General features: G+C 45.1%; 2 protein-coding genes across 2 annotated transcripts in view; both read right to left on the minus strand.

Moving 5' to 3' along the window:
- Window positions 1-3,230: 3,230 nt before the first annotated feature.
- Window positions 3,231-20,092, minus strand: part of LOC120706064 (LEAF RUST 10 DISEASE-RESISTANCE LOCUS RECEPTOR-LIKE PROTEIN KINASE-like 2.4) — a 30,888-nt gene continuing 14,026 nt past the window's right edge. Inside the window, exons 2-4 of the mRNA XM_039990638.1 lie at window positions 4,931-4,969; window positions 3,600-4,662; window positions 3,231-3,509 (exon numbers count right to left, since the gene is read on the minus strand). Of these exons, the coding sequence (XP_039846572.1) occupies window positions 3,452-3,509; window positions 3,600-4,662; window positions 4,931-4,969 (1,160 nt within the window). The 3' untranslated portion in view covers window positions 3,231-3,451. The remainder of the gene's footprint in view (window positions 3,510-3,599; window positions 4,663-4,930; window positions 4,970-20,092) is intronic.
- LOC120706066 (LEAF RUST 10 DISEASE-RESISTANCE LOCUS RECEPTOR-LIKE PROTEIN KINASE-like 1.2) lies at window positions 18,431-19,923 on the minus strand. Its single transcript, XM_039990640.1, has one exon. The coding sequence runs from the start codon at window positions 19,873-19,875 to the stop codon at window positions 19,357-19,359; it is 519 nt and encodes a 172-aa protein (XP_039846574.1). The 5' UTR covers window positions 19,876-19,923; the 3' UTR covers window positions 18,431-19,356.

The raw sequence follows: 20,092 nt of genomic DNA on the forward strand, positions 1-20,092 counted from the left end.
GGAGTCCTGTACTTTCGAAGTAAGGCAGTACTCGGCTTACCGGTTTCGACTACCTCCTACTCCCGGCATGCAGTTAGTACAATTCAAACTCGATCACAGGGCCAGGCAACGAACGGTCCTTAACCGACACAGGCGGGGCTAACCTTTCCCCGTCCGGTCTCCATTTTCTTTTCTTTCTCCAACCTATTCCATTATTCCATATACTCAAAATAACGAGATATCCTATATCTCGCGAGTGACCCGAAATCACTCGTCTTCTACCGAGTTCTATTAAGCATAGCATCTCTATCGTCCTCTACATACTAGTATAACTCGAGGAGACCTAGGGATCATGCAACTAGGGTTTCAAATAATTCCTGAACCTAATGCACAAGTAATAGAAACATAATATAGGTGTCATAGTTTGAAATAAACGGATGTGCACCGGGGCTTGCCTGTGGGCTGCTGCTCAGTGCTAGTGTCAACTGGGCCTTGGGCCGGGTCGTCACGAAACTCCTGCGGGGCTAGCTCCGTCTGCTCCTGCGGCTCCGCGATCACCTCGTACACGACTGCCTCAGTCGCGGATTCTATATGTATGCATATGAGACAATGAGTAAATGCCAACTTGACTTTGTAATTAGAAGATAAATATTAAACAAATTAATAATTTACATAAAATGACGCAGGTATGGTGATAATTAAGGTAACCCCTAAGTGCTAGGAACAACTAATCTACCTAAGTATCAACTAGAGCACCATTTAATATCAACAGAACATGATTTGCAAAGACATTTATTAAATTACTTCTCATGATTTCTAAAGAATCTTATATATAAAGATATTATTTATCCCTATGCAACTATACTAGCTAGGTACATTTTATAAACATGTACTAAACTAGGTCCTATGAATACGAAAATTTTACAGTGGATCACTCATGCTTAAAGTAAGTTACTATAAAAATTTCATAATTTTTAGATTAACAGATCTATAGAAACTAATTAAGCAAGACTAAACACAATTTAAATTCTTGTAGGGGTAAAAAGGTCATTTCGCCATCATGGATATTTTTCCTCTATAGATCTTACTCTAACAAATCTAACAAAATTTGTTTCACATTTATAGCATTTTTCTTTAATTTACTAGGCACTTTACAAGTCTCAGACTAAATAGACTAAAATCATTTGACAAAAGAATAGTGGCACGGCAGCACCCATGGCCACCAGGGCCATGGCCGGCGGCGTGGCGCGCCTGCCTCGCCGGCGATAGGCCAAGGCAGCGGCGGGATAGGGCAGCATGGCGGCCAGCAGGGCTGGGCGGAGCCAACACGGCCGGCGGCGCGGCAAAGAACTATACAGGGGCAGCTCGCGGCGGTCCAGGCGGCCTGGAGCGGCGGCGCGGCGGCGTTCAGGTCGATTGACGGGCGAACGCGGGCGAATAAGGAGAGCATGAGCATCGTGGGTGTGAGGAAGACCGATTCCCATACCTAGTTCGAGCAGAGAGGGGCCGAGGGTAGGTCGTCGACGTGGAGGTGGATTTCAAGCGTTCCTGCTCCCGGCGGACAGGGAACCTTCGATTCCCGGCGAGGTGGGGGGTCGGGCTGTGATTGGAGGGGTTGGGGAGGACGCTAGGGGGGTGGAGGAGCTTCGGGCGTAGTGGATTTGGGATCCATGGCGAGGAGCTCGCGAATCGGGCCAGCGAACGCAAGCCGCTCAAGCTCTGTTTGTGGCGTCGGGAGGAAGAAGAAGATGAACAGGAAATGAGAGAACCAGAGCTCGAGCTGCGGAGATGGAGGAGGACGTTCTGGACGTCGGAGGCAATTAGCAAGGGGGATGAATCATGCTCGACGGCCGGCACGCGGCAACGACCCGCGGGGAGCTCGGTCACGGCATGGGCGACGGCCCGACGGCGTTTCCCTATTGGCTATGGCCTGTTCGCAGTACGCTCGCTCGTCGTGGATGGCCGGCGCGTGGCCCAGCTCGCCGGGAAAACAGGAGGCTCCTCCATGACGGCAACGCACAGAAACGAGGCGCTTCGGGAGGCGTCGGTGCTCGGCACAGGCACAGGGAGAAGAGAGGGGAAGAGATTGACATGTGGGGTCCACATGTAAGGTTTGAATTTAGCTAAACTTCATTCAAACTTTGGTGAATTCGTATTTCCATTTGAATTCCAAATTTTGGATTGTTACAAATTCACATTGCTTTTGGACTTTAATTCATAACAACTCCCTCCCTCCCTTTCCCCCAACTTCTTTCCCCTTTCCTTTCTTAGGGTTAGAAATTAAGAGATGAAGACTTTAGATTTTGGATCGTGGATCATTAAGGAATGAAGGCTGTATTCTCATTTTGCACTTCGAGGTTTTGATTCGAGTAATCTGTGCCTCGTTATCTTGTTTTCTTCCTTTTGGATTTGTATTTTCGGATCTCGGTTATTCGTTCGTGAGCGGCAGGTGCCGCGGCGCTGCGCTAGCAGGCGGCTCGCGCTGCGCGCACGGCGCGCGCGGCAGGAGCTGCGGCCGCCGGCGGCGGCGGCGGCCGGCGCTTGCGGCTCCGCGCTGCAGCTGCCGGCGGCGCTTGCTCGGCAAGTGGCGGCCAGGCACGGCAGCGTCTGCGGGGATCAGCGCCCAAGCAGAGCGTGCGCGTGCGGCAGCGCGTGTGGCCCAAGCCGAAGCGGCCCAGCTCGGGACAGCCCAGGCAGGGCCGACATACCAAGCTGGAGTGCGACCACGCAATGAACTGGGCACGAGGTCCAACAGTCTGCATCGGCCGGTAGGAAGGCAGCCCAGTGAGAGTCTTTGACTTTTATTTCCTTTGTTTCTTTTCCCCTAGCACTTGTTAATTATTTAATTTCTTTTGTAGTGCTGTAATTAGTTAATTAATTTCAATAGTTGTTAATCTACATGCTTAATTAAGTCCTTGATTTAGTTAATCTTTGCATGTTTGTTTAGCTAGATTTAATTAGCTGTTATTCTTTTTTTTAAGTTATTTCTCTGCATGCCTAGTTAGGGTGTTTTAGAGATAGTTTTCCTTCTCCTCGGCGTGAGTTTTTTCTGGTTGTGCTTTACACGTTGCTTCCGCTGTGGTTTAAGATTTTCTAATTCCTAATTGTTACTAGGATGAGCGTGTCACCAGTTGACTCGTGTCATCTGAATTGGAGTCAGCTTTTTCGTTGAGTTTTTGAAGGCTTCCATTCGCCCCCTGTGGTCGCCCGTTCCAGTCCCACACAAAGTTACGTAAAAAGCATCGTACACATACTTGAACAATAGCAAATTATAGTAGGCATGTAGCCTTTTCTTTTGAAACAGGTATCCTAGTAACTTATCAAGATTGAACCCTGTCTCATATAGATACACAAGTTTAATGCCTAATTCAAATGCTAGGTAACCTTTTCATAGAGTTGGTAACCGTTGTAAGGTTTTCGAATTCAGGATGCTTATCTCCTTCATCTTTAGCACTTCACTAAAAGCTTTTGTTTACATACCACTGATTGTTCTTGTGCTTGCTTCATTCAAATTGTAAGATGGATCTTCTCTACAAAAGAACAAAGATTTTGCTATGTCAACATTATAGTAAGTGGTACCGGATAGTTGCAGAAATGTATATCGCAAATATATATCTTACAGTATTTGACTGAAGTTTTGTCTCGGAGGCATGTCCAATTCATCTAAACCTCGCTCAAACATTTCCAAAACCTTTGTTATTGTAGGGCGATGCATTGGTAATATTTGGATGCACCACAGGCCAATCACACTCATCTTCCTAGCTATTCCTTCATTTTCACTTGAGACATCACATGCTTGTAATCCATCGCCCTGACCAAAGTGGTCATAAATCCAATGTGGAAAATACTTTTCACTTGACTTTAGAGCCACTGAATTCATGTTTTTTCTACCTCCAACCATCTCTAGTAACATCATTCCATAACTATAAACATCTGATTTTGTTGAAACAACTCCGAAGGTTCGAGAGTGCACTTCAAGAGCAATAAACCCCACTGTTCCTCTAGCACCAGTCATAGAAACCCTGCTCTCCTTGCTACGACACAATTTGGCCAAACCAAAATCAGCAATCTTTGGGTGGAAATCCTGATCTAGAAGGATATTTTGAGGCTTGACATCAAAATGGACAATGCGTGTATTGCAACTATGGTGCAAGTATTCCAATCCTCGAGCAATCCCAATTGCTATTGTATAGAGCTTTTCCCATCCTAGAACTGCTTTAGGAGTCTCCGAATATATGTACTTATCCAAAGAACCATTGATCATGAACTCATATATTAGGACCCATTTAGAGCCTTCCAAACAAAATCCAAATAAAGTAACAATATTAACATGAGAGGTCCTGCCGATACTCATAACCTCGTTCACAAACTCCTCTCCTTCTTTTGAATCATGCAAGAATTTCACAGCAACTAGACGACTGTCATCAAGCCTTCCTTTCAAAACCATGCCATACCCACCTTCCCCAAGTTTATGATTAAGAGAAGACATTATCTTTGTTACTTCCGAGTACTTGTATCTTTTTGGAGCTAATGATCCATGTAGTACTATTAGGGCCTCAATTTTCTTCTCAATATTGCTGCTAGTCTTTCCGCACATAAAAAGACGTAGTGTTTCCCTCTTTCTACGCCTTCGCATGACATATATACATGCTAGGAGCAAGCTTGCAGCTACTGACATTGAAACTGAAATTAAAATAGCTGTTATCTTTCACTTAAAATAGTGAGGCATATATTATGTGCGTTCATATTTGCATCTTTAAAAAAAAACACAAAGGAGGAAGTACGAAGTGCAAAGTACTAGAACAAGCTATATATATATATATATATATATATATATATATATATATATATATATATAATGACTATGATTTTACTATGATTCATCCAGTTTTATATTATTTAAAGACATAATCATGGATTGCTTTTGAAATTTTAATCAAGCATTGCATACCTATTAGCACTATCAGCTTCTTGTTTTTCCTCTTGCCACCTGAAATAGAACATAATTTAATCATATAGATTCTTTTGTTAAAAGGAAGGAATGAGTTATGCTCATGAAATGTGAATTATATGATACTTAAAGTTTGATTCCGTAATGTTCCATTTCCTAAAGTTGACCTTGTGATTCAACACCCATTTACTCGACAATCTATTGTTAGGATGTGCCACTCTTGTTTGTTGAGGGAACCACCTAAGTCTCCCTTTCTTGGCTCTCGATCCAACCCCTTATAAAGCCAGGAAGGGAATCAGAATCATCATACAAATCGCCAAGAGCACAAGAGTGATAATAAGGAAGAGAGAAATGTGCATGAGGAGGCAGGGGCGAAAGGTACAGCTGAATCGAGGGGGGGGGGTGCGCTGTCCATGGTTCTTCTGCTAACTCTCTGATTTATAAGGTGAAAATTTGATGATTACCACTGAGTTTTCATTTCGACGTAGGTGCATGGGCACCCAGCGGAGTGTACCTAGCTCCCCTCCCCTCCCACGCACACAAAAAATTATGACCCCCCCCCCCGCGGTCCCAAAGGGGTAACAAACAAGAGGCACAAAACCCAAGCAAAAGAAAAAATGGCAAGCCAATTGGGAATAATCGTGATGAAAATAATGCCGCGCATCAAATCCGCAATAGTCTCAAGCATTCCTTGATCTTAACGGGAGACCAACCCAGGATGATGGAGTAATCTTCCACGTGGGCCTATATATTGTTGGGGAAACGACCCCTGTCTATCCCCTTTTTTGGTGAAGGGTTTCATATTAGTTGATTTTCAAGCTTTTTCAGCGAAGGACCGAGAGGAGTTAGGGTGTGAGAACCACCCAATTTGATACTATTTTAAACGAATCGCTGGTCATTATCATTATCATCCAGATGGAAGCTAACACGTGTTGGCTAGAGAGCGTGCCACGTGTTATCCCCCATCTATAGACACGAATAACCGACATGTCATCCGTCCAAAATAACATCAAATCCGGTAGTCCCGGTATGTGCTCCAACATAAGTCCAGGATCCAGCATATGCACATACCGTTTACAATCAGATATGTCGCCACAGAACCATAAAGAGCAATTTTACACACTTAATATTACAAGTTCGATATAGGTGGGTTTCCAAGCTTCACTTACAAGCCTTGGGTTCACGAAAGTCATATTAAACAGAAATTTAAAGTTTATTGCATTAACATGCTCTCACGGAGCTCGACTACGATAAAGACATACTCAGGTAATGATGCCTTGCTCAAGGACATCATCACAGCCACAATGACCTACTCCTCCCCCGCATCTAGATCGGCGGGGTAGAAGTGGCCGAACACCACTTCCGGCTCACCTGCAACTAGGTTTAGAAGCAACCTGAGTACAAAGGTACCCCGCAAGACTTACGCGATTAAATAAACAAGGATCGTGCAAGGCTCAAGTAAAATCTTTTAAAGGTAAGTAATTATTACATAAGCATGAGCTTCCTAGAATATCTCCTATCAAAATTAATTAGTGTTGCCCGAAACCCCCAAATAATTTTAGTTGATTAAAAGAGTAACATAACATTCAATAGATCATTGACAAGACATGAATCCAAAACCAACAATACCGAAACTCTCTAAGAGGAATTCGGCAAACTAAGAGCTTGCTCATATCCGAGGGCGCGGCAATTCGAATTGTTTATAACCTTGCAAGGGTGTACTACTTTACCCACAAGACGCAAGGACCATGCGACTCACCCAATCCGCTAAAGTTGGATAAGGGGGTACTCGCGTCAACTGTTCCCAACAAGGCTCAACCGTTGAGGGTACGCCCAGCTTGCGCGTGGAGACTTAGTTCCACCGATGACATCTCTAAATTTCCTACACATAGTTCCACTCGGGGACCCGCTAAGCCTCCCTGCATAGCCCTTGGCCACGTATCTGGGACCGGGCCCCAATGGTTAAGTCAAAGAAGGTAATTGGCTCATCCATACCATTATATTGGATATGTGGTAGCACGGAAAGGTGTTCAAGGCCGATGGCATCCACTCGGTCCTTAATCGATCCAAGCAGACTATGCCCATGTGACTTCATTCTCTAGGCCCTACCATTCCGCTCGAATCTCGGTACTACCACTTCACTAACAACCAAACCCAACCAGTGCAATCAAGGGTAATCGGTAAATGTGATACTCCAGCTGTTCTTTCTATTAAGCAGGATGAGTATTCTAAGTAGAGCTAAGCATCTAGTCAAGTTAAATAATTATCTGACTAACAAGTGACAAGAACATGGATAAACCAATCAAGGAAGGACAATGCATTAAAGTGGGCATAAGAATGCAATACGTACATAATTTATATACCCAACATTACCCGATGAGATAACTAAACTAATCAAATTAAATAGGTGCAAGGAATTATGCTTAGCTGCTTGCCTTGGTTAACTTCGGGCTCAACCACGAACGGGACTCTGGGTTCAGGCTCAACGGACTCGGTGGGCTCCACGGGTTCGACCTCCGACGATTCGGTCACTATAATGCATGAATGCGATGCAAGAATTAAGAAATGAACTAAACAACAAGCATAAATCATGGAATAAATTGAACATGCAGAGAACATTACAAGGAACACATGAAAATTGAATTTGAAGCAAAATAATTTTCGTATAATTAATCATAAATATATTAGTTTTGAGCGGTTCAAAACAAGATAAATAAGAAAAGACATGCAAACTAGTTGAAACAAATCCAATAAAATTATCTTAGATACTAGGCATGAAAATAAAGCTAACAAAACTGGTTTTATGATTTTCTCTCTTTCCAGAAAAAAGTTCTATATTAAAACATTTTCAGACAAAGCATAAGAAAACAAGCTAAAACTTTGATAAACAGCAAGGAAGAATGCGAACAAGTTGCACCACTGAAAACTACACCTCACAAGGAGTCTAAAAAAATTTAGTTTGAAATTTTTAGAGCAATACTCAAATAACTAAGCATTAAGCCAACTTTTGCAAAATAAAACTATAGATAAATTTACAGCAAAGTAACATACAAAACAATATTTTTCCTAAGTAGATCAGAGTGATACGAACCTAACAAAATATGTTTCATATTTTTCTGAGCTATAAACAAATTTCTATGGATTTTGCAAGATTACAGACAAGTAAAACCTAAGAAAACCCCAGCAAAAAAGCTAGGTGCACCCGGGTCCGGCCACACCCGCCAGGCCAGAGGCCGACGGGTGGGCCCAGGGCCAGCGGCCCACCCCAGGTCGGGTCAAGGCTCAGCTCCCGCCTTGACCCGCGCGGGAGCGTGGCCACGGCGCGCCGGTGCGCGCGCGGCGTGACGCGCGTGACGCGGCGGCGCCGGCGGACGGCAGCGTGACGAGGCAAGGCCGGAGGGGCTCGGGGCGTGCGCATGGGGTGAAGGAGGTGGCGGCGAGCCTCACTGGCGGTGGCGCAGGCGAGGAGCGGCGATGGACGGGCGGCGCGCCGACGTTGGGCGGCGGCGGACCGAGGCAAGCGGCGGCGGCCCTGCACGGCGAGGCCCAAGGCTAGATGAGCGCCGGAATCGGAGGAGGAGGGTGAGAGGGAGCTCCCCGTGTGAGGAATTGGCGCGGCACGCACCGGAGGAGGCGAAACGGCGACGACCACGGAGCTCGAGCTGTGGCAACAATGGGGGATTTGGGGCTAGGATTTGCGGGGAGAAGGGGGCCGATCGGGCACGGATAAAGAGAGGGTGAGGGGGAAGAGTGAAGGGGCGGCACGGCATGCGAGGATGGCCGGCGCGTGGCACAAGGATGGACGCCGGCGACGGGGCGACGCGTGCGCGCTGAAACAGAGCAGGGGAAGAAGGTAAGAGGAGACTGACAGGTGGGCCCGGCGAGCTAATTTTTTTCTCTCCTTTTTTTTCTCTGGGCTGTGACAACTCTCCCCCCTTAAGAAAATCTCGTCTCGAGATTTAGGTAGACAAGAGAGGAAGGATAAAACTTGGACTAAGTTGAGGCCATATTCACCTAGACAAGATAAACATCAAAGAGACGATGCAAAAGGGCAGGGATGATGTGACGTGATGAAACATTCTTAGAGTTTTCTTGATGGTGACTGTGTCCACATATAACCATATCTAGGAAGATGAACTTCATAAAGGAAGTGGAGTGCGGTAGGGAGAGAACTTACTCATCGGAAAAGAATTCCGGGTATTCTTGATGTAATCGATCTTCACGCTCCCAAGTGGCTTCATCTTCGAAGTGATTGCTCCATTGAACCTTCACAAACTTCACCATGCTACGCTTTACTCTTCTTTCATCACGATCAAGAATGGCAATTGGGTGTTCCTCGTAGGTAAGGCCCGGTTGAAGATCAAGTGACTCAAGTCGATGGCGTCAGCTGGAACACGATGGCATTTCTTTAACTGAGAGACGTGAAAAACATTGTGCACGGTGGAGAGTAATTGAGGAAATTCTAATTGATAAGCCACTGCTCCAACTTTCTTGATAATCCGAAAAGGTCCCACATAGCATGGCGCTAACTTTCCTCTGACTTGAAAACGGCGAGTGCCCTTAAATGGAGAAATCTTAAGATAGACATAATTTCCAATCTTAAGATGGAGTTCATGACGGCGACGATCAGCATAAATCTTTTGACGAGATTGAGCAATGCTAAGATTCTCACGGATAATTCTGACTTGTTCTTCGGCATCTTTCACCAAGTCTGGACCAAAGAAAGGCCTTTCTCCAGATTCGGACCAATTGATAGGAGTCCTGCATCGTCTTCCATAGAGGGCTTCGAAAGGAGACATTTTGATACTTGCTTGATAACTATTATTATAAGAGAACTCTGCAAATGGTAAGCAAGTAACCCATTTCTTTTCATATATGAGAGCACAGGCTCACAGCATGTCTTCTAAGATTTGATTGACTCTCTCGGCTTGACCGTCGGTTTGAGGATGATAAGCAGTACTGTAAGTGAGATCAGTTCCCATAGCTTCATGAAGACTTCTCCAAAAGTGAGCAACAAACTGAGGACCACGGTCAAAAACAATTTTCTTAGGAACACCATGAAGACAGACAATGCGAGTGAGATATAACTCTGCATATTGCTTGACATGATACGTAGTCTTTACTGGAAGGAAATGAGCCGATTTTGTCAAACGATCCACGATTACCCATATGGAATCATATCCTTGAGAAGACTTGGGTAACCCGGTGATAAAATCTATTCCAATTTATTCCCACTTCCATGATGGAATAGGTAAAGGCTGAAGGGTACCGGCAGGTTTGAGATGCTCGGCTTTAACCCTTTGACAAACATCACACTCAGAGACGTACCGAGCGATTTCTCGCTTCATGCGAGTCCACCAAAATCTTTGCTTGAGATCTTGATACATTTTGATACTGCCCGGATGAATGGAGAATTGAGAACTATGGGCTTCATCCAGGATAATTCGCCTGAGGCTATGATCCTTAGGCACCACAATACGCTTCCCAAAGAATCGAACTCCTTGATCATCAGTAGAGAAGCATCGAGCTTTGCCCTCCTTCATTAATTCCCGAATTCGAGCCATACCCTTACTCTTCTTTTGGACATCCTTAATTTGATCATAAAGGTCAGATTTGACCATGAGAGTAGCAAGATAGCCTTCTTTAACTATGGAAATTCCAAGTTTCCAGAGATCATCACAAAGAGTTTGCACAGGAGGAGCTATGGTCAGGCAGTTGCATTGAGCCTTCCGGCTTAGTGCATCAGTGACGACATTTGCCTTACCAGGATGATAGTGCACTTCAATATCATAATCCTTAATTAACTCAAGCCATCGACGTTGTCTCATGTTGAGATCAGATTGAGTGAAAATATATTTGAGGGTCTTATGGTCAGTATGGATATTGCAATGATTGCCAAGCAGATAGTGACGCCATATCTTTAGAGCATGGACAACAGCCGCAAGCTCTAAATCATGGGTATGATAATTTTCTTCATGTCGCTTGAGTTGACGAGAAGCATAGGCCACTACTCGGCCTTCTTGCATAAGAACACAGCCAAGACCGATGCGAGAAGCATCACAATAAATATCGAAACTCTTGGAAATATCTGGCTGAGCAAGAATTGGAGCAGTAGTTAGACGATCCTTAAGGGTTTGAAAGGCTTCTTCACAGGCTGGGGACCACTCAAACTTGACCCCATTCTTCAGTAACTCAGTCATACGCTTCGCAATTTTAGAGAAGTTCTCTATGAACCGGCGGTAATATCCTGCAAGTCCAAGAAAACTCCGGATCTCGTGGACATTCTGAGGTTGCTTCCAATCAAGAACATCTTGCACTTTGCTAGGATCTACAGCAATACCATCCTTAGAGAGAATATGACCGAGAAAAGAGACCTTTTCAAGCCAAAACTCACATTTGCTGAACTTGGCATAAAGACGATGTTCTCTAAGTTTATGAAGGACAATATGAATGCGACGAGCATGATCTTCTTTGGTCTTGGAATAAATAAGGATATCATCGATAAAGATGATCACAAAGACATCAAGTTCTTCCATGAAGATGCTATTCATCAGATACATGAAATAAGCCGGCGCATTGGTGAGGCCGAAAGACATAACAGTGAACTCATAGAGGCCATATCTTGTAGAGAAAGCCACTTTTGGAATATCTTCTTTCCGGATCTTGATTTGATGATAACCTAACCTTAGATCAATCTTGGAGAAATAACGAGCTCCCGAGAGTTGATCAAATAAGATATCAATTCGAGGAAGAGGATATTTGTTCTTGACAATGACTTCGTTTAATGGACGGTAATCAACACACATCCGTAAACTATCATCTTTCTTCTTTACGAAGAGAGCAGGGAATCCCCAAGGAGAGGAGCTCGAACGAATAAAACCCTTGTCCAATAAAGTCTTGAGTTGTTTCTTCAATTCTTTCAACTCATTGGGAGGCATTCGGTAAGGCTGTTTAGAGATAGGAGCAGTCCCGGGCATGAGCTCTATAATGAATTCCACCTCGCGATCAGGTGGCATACCCGGTAATTCTTCTGGAAAGACATCTGGATATTCACATATCACAGGAATATCTTCCAATGTTGTAGCTTTAGTACTCGGCAAAGCATATAAACAATATTCCATCTTGGCAAGAGAGAGTAGAACTCTCTTTCCAGAGGGATGCAAAAGATCGATGGTGCGGGGCCCATATTTAATAACTCCATCATGCTTACCCAACCAATTCATTCCAAGAATCACATCTAAACCTATCTGATCTAGAACAAGAAGATTAGCTTGGAAAATAGCTCCCTCGATGAGAATTGGAACTCTATCCACAAAGTTTCTAGAAATGATCTCTCCACCCGGTGATTCTATACGGTATGGCACTGGTAGGTTTTGCATCTCAAGCTTACTATGCAGCATAAATTTCTTGTTGATGAATGAAAAAATTGCTCCAGAATAAAAAAGAACTATAGCAGGGTGAGAATTGATTAGGAGCGTACCCATGAGAACTTCGAAATTCTCCGGAATTTCTTCGGCAGTGGTGTAGTTGAGATGGCCACGTTTAGGAGCTTGTTGTTGTTTGACTTCTTGGTGTGATGCTTGAGGTAGAGGGTTATTAGGCCTGGGTGCATTGAAGGCACCTCCACGCCTCGTAGAGGGGCAATCCCTAGAGAAATGGCCTATACCACCACAATTGTAGCATGGTTTCTTTGCAGCAACATTTGGATTGCTCCAGTAGGTATTGATCGGCCTAGGAGCTTGTCCTTAAGGAGGTTGAGGGTGATGCACAATCCACATAAGACAGGGACGTTGAGCACCCGACGCCCGAGGTGAAAGAGGAAAAGGCCTCAAACGTGGACGTGAGGAGCTACCGCCCGTAGAGGTAGGAGCAGGACGCTTGTTCTTTGCTTCAAGATTCTTCATCTTGTGCTCGGCTCTGATGGCAATATTCACCACATCATTGAAATTTTCAAACTTGGTAGTGGAAAGCTTGTCTTGTAACTCCTCAGAGAACCCATCATACAAACGTTCTTGTTTCTTGGCATCTATGGCCACTTCTTCAGGTGCATACTGGAAAGGGTATTAAAGGCATTGACATATGCCATCACATTATGACTTCCTTGAGTAAGATTCAGAAATTCCTTCTTCTTAATGTCCATTATACCCTTGGGAATATGGAAAGAGCGAAAAGCTGTGCAGAACTCTTCCCATGTGAAACGGTGATTTGCAGGGTGAGAAGCCTTAAAGTTCCGCCACCAAGTCCCAGGGGTATCATGCAGTTGATGAGCAGCAAATAAAACCTTCTCATATGGCTCACACTCAATAAGACCCAGTTTCTCTTCAATGACATTGAGCCAGAAATCCGCATCAAGAGGATCCTTAGAGCCACGAAAGATGGGTGGGTTGGTGCGGAAGAAATCCCCGAACCTGTTCACTTGAGGCTCAGCTCTTGGGCCATGATTGCCGGCATTGCCCATTTGATTGACTATGGTCGCCATAAGTTCAGTTTGCCGGGCCAAGACGTCCGCGAGGCTTGGGTGAACAGGAGGATAGGAAGGGGAACCTCATTGTTGCGGTTGGTATTGCCACCCGAACCATTAGCACCATCCCTTTCAGTTCCCGAACGCAACACCATCCTGTTAATAAACAAAACGGTTAGCGGTCAGGAATGAAAGTTAGAGAATGATACTCAAAGGTAGGGTGGAAAGACAATGTGTAGATAAAAATCTAACACATAACCAACACTGAAGTAGCCATTCTAAGAGAAAAACAAACAGATTTGGTCCACTAAGGTTAACAAGATCCAACTAGGCAAGATCTTAACAACAGCACACTTGATTGATGCAGCACGGAATTGGAGACCAGAAGAGAGAGTATGCATGCATGCAAGGTATGAATGCACATGACGTCTCCTCACATCGTGAGCATGCCTTAACGTCCTAGCACTCCCTTACGACCTGAAACAACCGCATTGCCCAGCAGTGCTACAACCCTCCTACTAGCACTTAGGACAATGGGTGATTCCCACCCTCTCAACCCCGGTAAAAGGCTCAAAAGGTTTCCAGCAGGTGAAAGGGTGTTCCTACGCTCCCGCTACTTATGAAGACAAGAGGGGTTAAGCATACCTTAATTAAACAAGTGAAGCAATAAGGGAGAGTTAGCTCTAAGACAAAGAAAGAAGGGTAGCAATTTACTTTAAGTTCAAATTTTTAACAAAAGTAAATCTTAATGCAAGTGATCTAATTTTATTTCTACCCACACCCTACTAAGCAAATTTTAGGTTCACTTTATGGAAACCTCGGTTCTGATACCCGTTGTGAGAACCGCCCAATTTGATATTATTTTAAACGAACCGCCGGTAATTATCATCCAGATGGAAACTAACACGTGTTGGCCGGAGAGCGTGCCACGTGTTATCCCCCATCTATAGACACGAATAACCGACACATCATCCGTCCAAAATAACATCAAATCCGGTAGTCCCGGTATGTGCTCCAACATAAGTCCAGGATCCAGCATATGCACATACCATTTACAATCAGATATGTCGCCACAGAACCATAAAGAGCAATTTTACACACTTAATATTACAAGTTCGATATAGGTGGGTTTCCAAGCTTCACTTACAAGTCTTGGGTTCACGAAAGTCATATTAAACAGAAACTTAAAGTTTATTGCATTAAAATGCTCTCACGGAGCTCGACTACGATAAAGACATACTCAGGTAATGATGCCTTGCTCAAGAACATCATCACAGCCACAATGACCTACTCCTCCCCCGCATCTGGATCGGCGGGGTAGAAGTGGCAGAACACCACTTCCAGCTCACCTGCAACTAGGTTTAGAAGCAACCTGAGTACAAAGGTACTCCGCAAGACTTACGCGATTAAATAAACAAGGATCATGCAAGGCTCAAGTAAAAGCTTTTAAAGGTAAGTAATTATTACATAAGCATGAGCTTCCTAGAATATCTCCTAGCAAAATTAATTAGTGTTGCCCGAAACCCACAAATAATTTTAGTTGATTAAAAGAGTAACATAACATTCAATAGATCATTGACAAGACATGAATCCAAAACCAACAATACCGAAACTCTCTAAGAGGAATTTGGCGAACCAAGAGCTTGCTCATATCCGAGAGCGCGGCAATTCGAATTGTTTATAACCTTTTAAGGGTGTACTACTTTACCCACAAGACGCAAGGACCATGCGACTCACCCAACCCGCTAAAGTTGGATAAGGGGGTACTCGCGCCAACCATTCCCAACAAGGCTCAACCGTTGAGGGTACGCCCAGCTTGCGCGTGGAGACTTAGTTCCACCGAGGACATCTCTAAATTTCCTACACATAGTTCCACTCGGGGACCCGCTAAGCCTCCCTGCATAGCCCTTGACCACGTATCTGGGACCGGGCCCCAATGGTTAAGTCAAAGAAGGTAATTGGCTCATCCATACCATTATATTAGATATGTGGTAGCACGGAAAGGTGCTCAAGGCCGATGGCATCCACTCGGTCCTTAATTGATCCAAGCGGACTATGCCCATGTGACTTTATTCTCTAGGCCCTACCATTCCGCTCGAATCTCGGTACTACCACTTCACTAACAACCAAACCCAACTAGTGCAATCAAGGGTAATCGGTAAATGTGATACTCCAGCTGTTCTTTCTAGTAAGCAGGATGAGTATTCTAAGCAGAGCTAAGCATCTAGTCAAGTTAAGTAATTATCTGACTAACAAGTGACAAGGACATGGATAAACCAATCAAGGAAGGACAATGCATTAAAGTGGGTACAAGAATGCAATACGTACATAATTTATATACCCAACATTACCCGATGAGATAACTAAACTAATCAAATTAAATAGGTGCAAGGAATTATGCTTAGCTGCTGGTCTTGGTTAACTTCGGGTTCGACCACGAACGGGACTCTGGGTTCAGGCTCAAAGGACTCGGTGGGCTCCACGGGTTCGACCTCCGACGGTTCGGTCACTATAATGCATGAATGCGATACAAGAATTAAGAAATCCACTTAACAACAAGCATAAATCATGAAATAAATTGAGCATGTAGAGAACATTACAAGGAACTCAAGAAAATTGAATTTTCAGCAAAAGCATTTTCCTATAATTAATCATAAATATATTAGTTTTCAGCAGTTCAAAACAAGATAAATCATAAAAGATAGGCAAACTTATCTAAACAAATCCAAGAAAATTATCATAGATACTAGGCATTATAGAAAAGCTAACAAAAACAGTTTTACTATTTTCTCACTTTCCACAAAAAAATTTCTATATTAAACCATTTTCAGAGAAAGCATAAGAAACCAAGCTAAAACTTTGATAGACATCAAGGAAACATGTGAAAAAGTTGCACCACTAAAAACTACACCTTACAAGGAGTCTAACAAAATTTAGTTTGAAATTTTTAGAGCAATACTCAAATAACTAAGCATTAAGTTCACTTTTGTAAAATAAAACTATAGATAAACTGACAGCAAAGTAACATACAAAATAATATTTTTCCTAAGTAGATCAGAGTGATACGAACCCAATAAAACAAGTTTCATATTTTTCTGACCTATACACGAATTTCTATGAATTTTGCAAGATTGCAAACAAGTAAAACCTAAGAAAACCCCAGCAAAAAAGCTAGGTGAACCCGGGTCCGGCCACACCCGCCAGGCCAGAGGCCGACAGGTGGGCCCAGGGCCAGCGGCCCACATCAGGCCGGTCAAGGCTCAGCGCCCACCTTGACCCACGCGGGAGCGCGGCCACTGCGCGCTGGTGCGCGCGGCCCGCTTGCGCGGCGCGGCGGCGCCGGCGGACGGCGGCGTGACGAGGCAAGGCCGGAGGGGCTCGGGACGCGCGCACGGGGTGAAGGAGGTGGCGGTGAGCCTCACCGGCGGTGGCGCAGGCAAGGAGCAATGACGGACGGGCGGCGCAGCGGCGTGGGCGGCGCAGCGGCGTGGGCAGCGGCGGACCGAGGCGCAAGCATAACTTTTACAACACGAGTTTAAATACATTAGTTTCATAAAGCTGGTTCGAATATATACATAACTTATAACTTTTACCATGGAGAAGCCAAGTCCAAATAAAAAAAGAAAAAAAAGAATCTACAACTCTACCATCTACTCTAGTTCAGTTTCTATTCAACCAGTCAGACCGGTTCACTCTACCGTTCAGACCGGTAGCACTAATCTACCCAAACCTACCGGTCAGGCCGGTCCACTGACTGGTCAGACTGGTCTAAACAAAACGGAAGAGCTGCACACTTCGCCCACAAGCATACAAGCCGCCAACTCGCTATTCTATGGGTCTCGCTCAACCACCTCCCACCCCTCTGCATCACGGTGGATAAACTTAACGCAGCAGGGGCAGAAGTCAACGTCTGGGTGCCCTGAAACAAAAATTGGTGGCAACAAACTCTGAGCAACTAATAATCAGCAAGACTTATCCGACCAATGGGTATAACTTAGCCCACATATCTAGACATGCAAGGCTTTTTGGTTGGTGGTTATTTTGCAGAAAAGTCCTTACTTTTCTTATTTTAGCCTAAGTTCTATATAAATTAATCATAGTCTAATATTTGCATAACCAAATCTAGAGCAAATATAGTGGAGCAATAAATAATAATTCATTGTGTTCATCATCATAGGTATAACTATTATTCCATCACAACACTACGATGCGACGCAGTGACCAATGTGCTCATATCCGAGAGCGACTGACGGCGAATCGATTCGATTTAACCTTGCAAGGTGGACCTAACCAACACGGCACGCGTATGCCCCGTCGGACCACACGCACCAACCCTTCCCCTCCTCGCCTCGAACTACAGAACCGCCCCACCTACATATAGTCAGCCGAGCTCAACGAGCGACCACCAAAAGTAAACATATGCATCCCGTTTCTCCGCGACTACTCGACTCGCCCTAAGGGGTGGTGATAAAGTTCTGTACTTTCGAAGCGAAGCAGTACTAGACTTACCGGTTTCGACTACCTCCTACTCCCGGCATGCGGTTAGTACAGTTCAAACATGATCAGTAGGGCCAACAACGACTGGTCCTTAATCGACACAGACGGGGCTAAGACAACCAGGAACCTTGTCTTGCTGCCATACCTATACACCATCATCAATTCCCGTCCAGTCTCAAATTTCCATGCATTCTATATCCATTTCAACAACTCATGTGTCAGAATATAAACAAATCTCATATCTCGCGAGTAATCGGAAATTACTCAACTTCTAAACATCATATATCTCGCGAGTGACAAGAAGTCACCCGACTTCTACCGAGAACTCTTAAGCATAGCATTACTATCGTCCTAACATACTAGTATAAACTCAAAGAAACTTAGGGATCATGCAACTAAGATTTCAACCAATTCCTATACGTAATGCATAAGTAATATATATATATATATATATATATATATATATATATATATATATATATATATATATATATATATGTCATACTTTAAATTAATAGGTTGTGCACCGGAGCTTGCCTTGAGTCTGCTGCTCAGCACCGGGGTCAACTGGGCCTTGGGCCTGGTTCTCATGCCTCTCCACCTGCTGGGCCTACTCTAGCGGCTCCCGTGGCTCCGCAACCACCTCGTACACAACCTCCTCTGCGGCGGCTGCTACACGTATGCATATGATATGAGGAATGCAATTATGATTTGTAATGATAAATTAGTCATTGTACGAGTATAGGTACTAATAATCTACCCAAAGGTACGCCCATACTAGTTGACGACATTTTCAGATATCTGGAATATCCGGACCATTATTCGGAGTGTCCGGACCCCAAAGTCCGGAGTTTCCGGGCCTATACCCGGAGTTTCCCCCGGAGTGTTCCAAATCCGGAATATCCGGGCTTATACCCGGAGTTTCCCCCGGAGTGTTCCAAACCCGGAGTATCCGGGCTTATACCCGGAGTCTCCGGGCAGACCTAACAAAAGGGCAAAAACAGCATGCATGTCACGGGGTGCAGCGGCGCCCATGACATTCCCAGTGCGCCGGCAAGGAAAAAATGGGGGAAAAGAGGTCGGGAAGGTTGAGAAGGATGCGGTGAAGCTTACCCCTTGCTCGATTCGTGCGGAGGAAGGCCGAACAATGGGGCTCGCGTGAGGCGGAGCTTCAAGCGGTCAACAATAGAGGACGTCCGTGGGGAGCCGATTCCGGCCGAGGAATGGATCAAACGGGCTTAGAAAAAGGTGGAGAACAAGGAGAGGAAGATGCTCGTGAAAGGAATCGACGATTCGGTGGCCGAAGGTGGAGATCGATGGGTGGGCGGTGGGGGAACGAGCCCAGCTCGTGGAGGAAGAAGAAAAAAAGAAGAGAGAGCTGAGTGAGGGTGGAAAGACTAAGACTTGGATTTAAAGACACATCAACCGTTTTGCCCGGAGTTTCCAGATCTACGGCCGGAGTATCCGGTCAGAGTGTTACAGTGTACCCCTTCCCAAGCAAGGCAAAGGAATTGGGCGAGTTGTTCCCGCAGCTCACGGGCGCCCAAGAACGAGGCAGCTGCCGTTCCTGCCGGTGGCAGTCATAGAGGAAGAACAACTCCTGGTTCTTGGAGCTGATGCTGAAAGGCGAGAGGCTGAGGTCGGAGGAGTTGAAGAAGAGGTCCACACTGCAACTGCCGCCCGACAGGTCGACGTTGGTGACTATGAAGGAGCTGTTCTCGTAGAAGATGTCCCGGAGCTGGTACCTCCAGTAGGAGTTCGCCAGGGAAACGCTGCCCTGCTTGTCGCATGTAACCTGGAAGCCCTTGTAGCCGCACTCCGGCGGGTGCGTGCCGGCGAGCCAGAACGGGTAGGAGATGGAGAGGTTCCCGCAGAGCGCCGGCGCGCAGGCTAGGTTCGATGTGTTCATGGCGGCGACAGTGGTGGTGGGACTGACAAATAGAGCGAGCAGTAGCACGGCTACAGGAGGAAGAAGAGATGGTTGCATTTTTGCGGCGCAACTGCGAACTGGGGTACTGCGAGTGTGCGATTCGAATTAGGACTGGGCATTCGGTTCTAACCGAACCGATCGGTTCGATTCTTCAGTTCTTAAAGAAGTTCAGTTCCTCAAAAACAGGAACTGTTCGGTTCTTTTCAAGATTAGGAACCGAAAAATTTCGGGTTCGGTTCTTTCGGTTCGGTTTCGGTTAAAACCGATGGAACCG

This window comes from Panicum virgatum, chromosome 5K, assembly GCF_016808335.1.
Source record: "Panicum virgatum strain AP13 chromosome 5K, P.virgatum_v5, whole genome shotgun sequence".
NCBI classification, from domain to species: Eukaryota; Viridiplantae; Streptophyta; class Magnoliopsida; order Poales; family Poaceae; genus Panicum; species Panicum virgatum.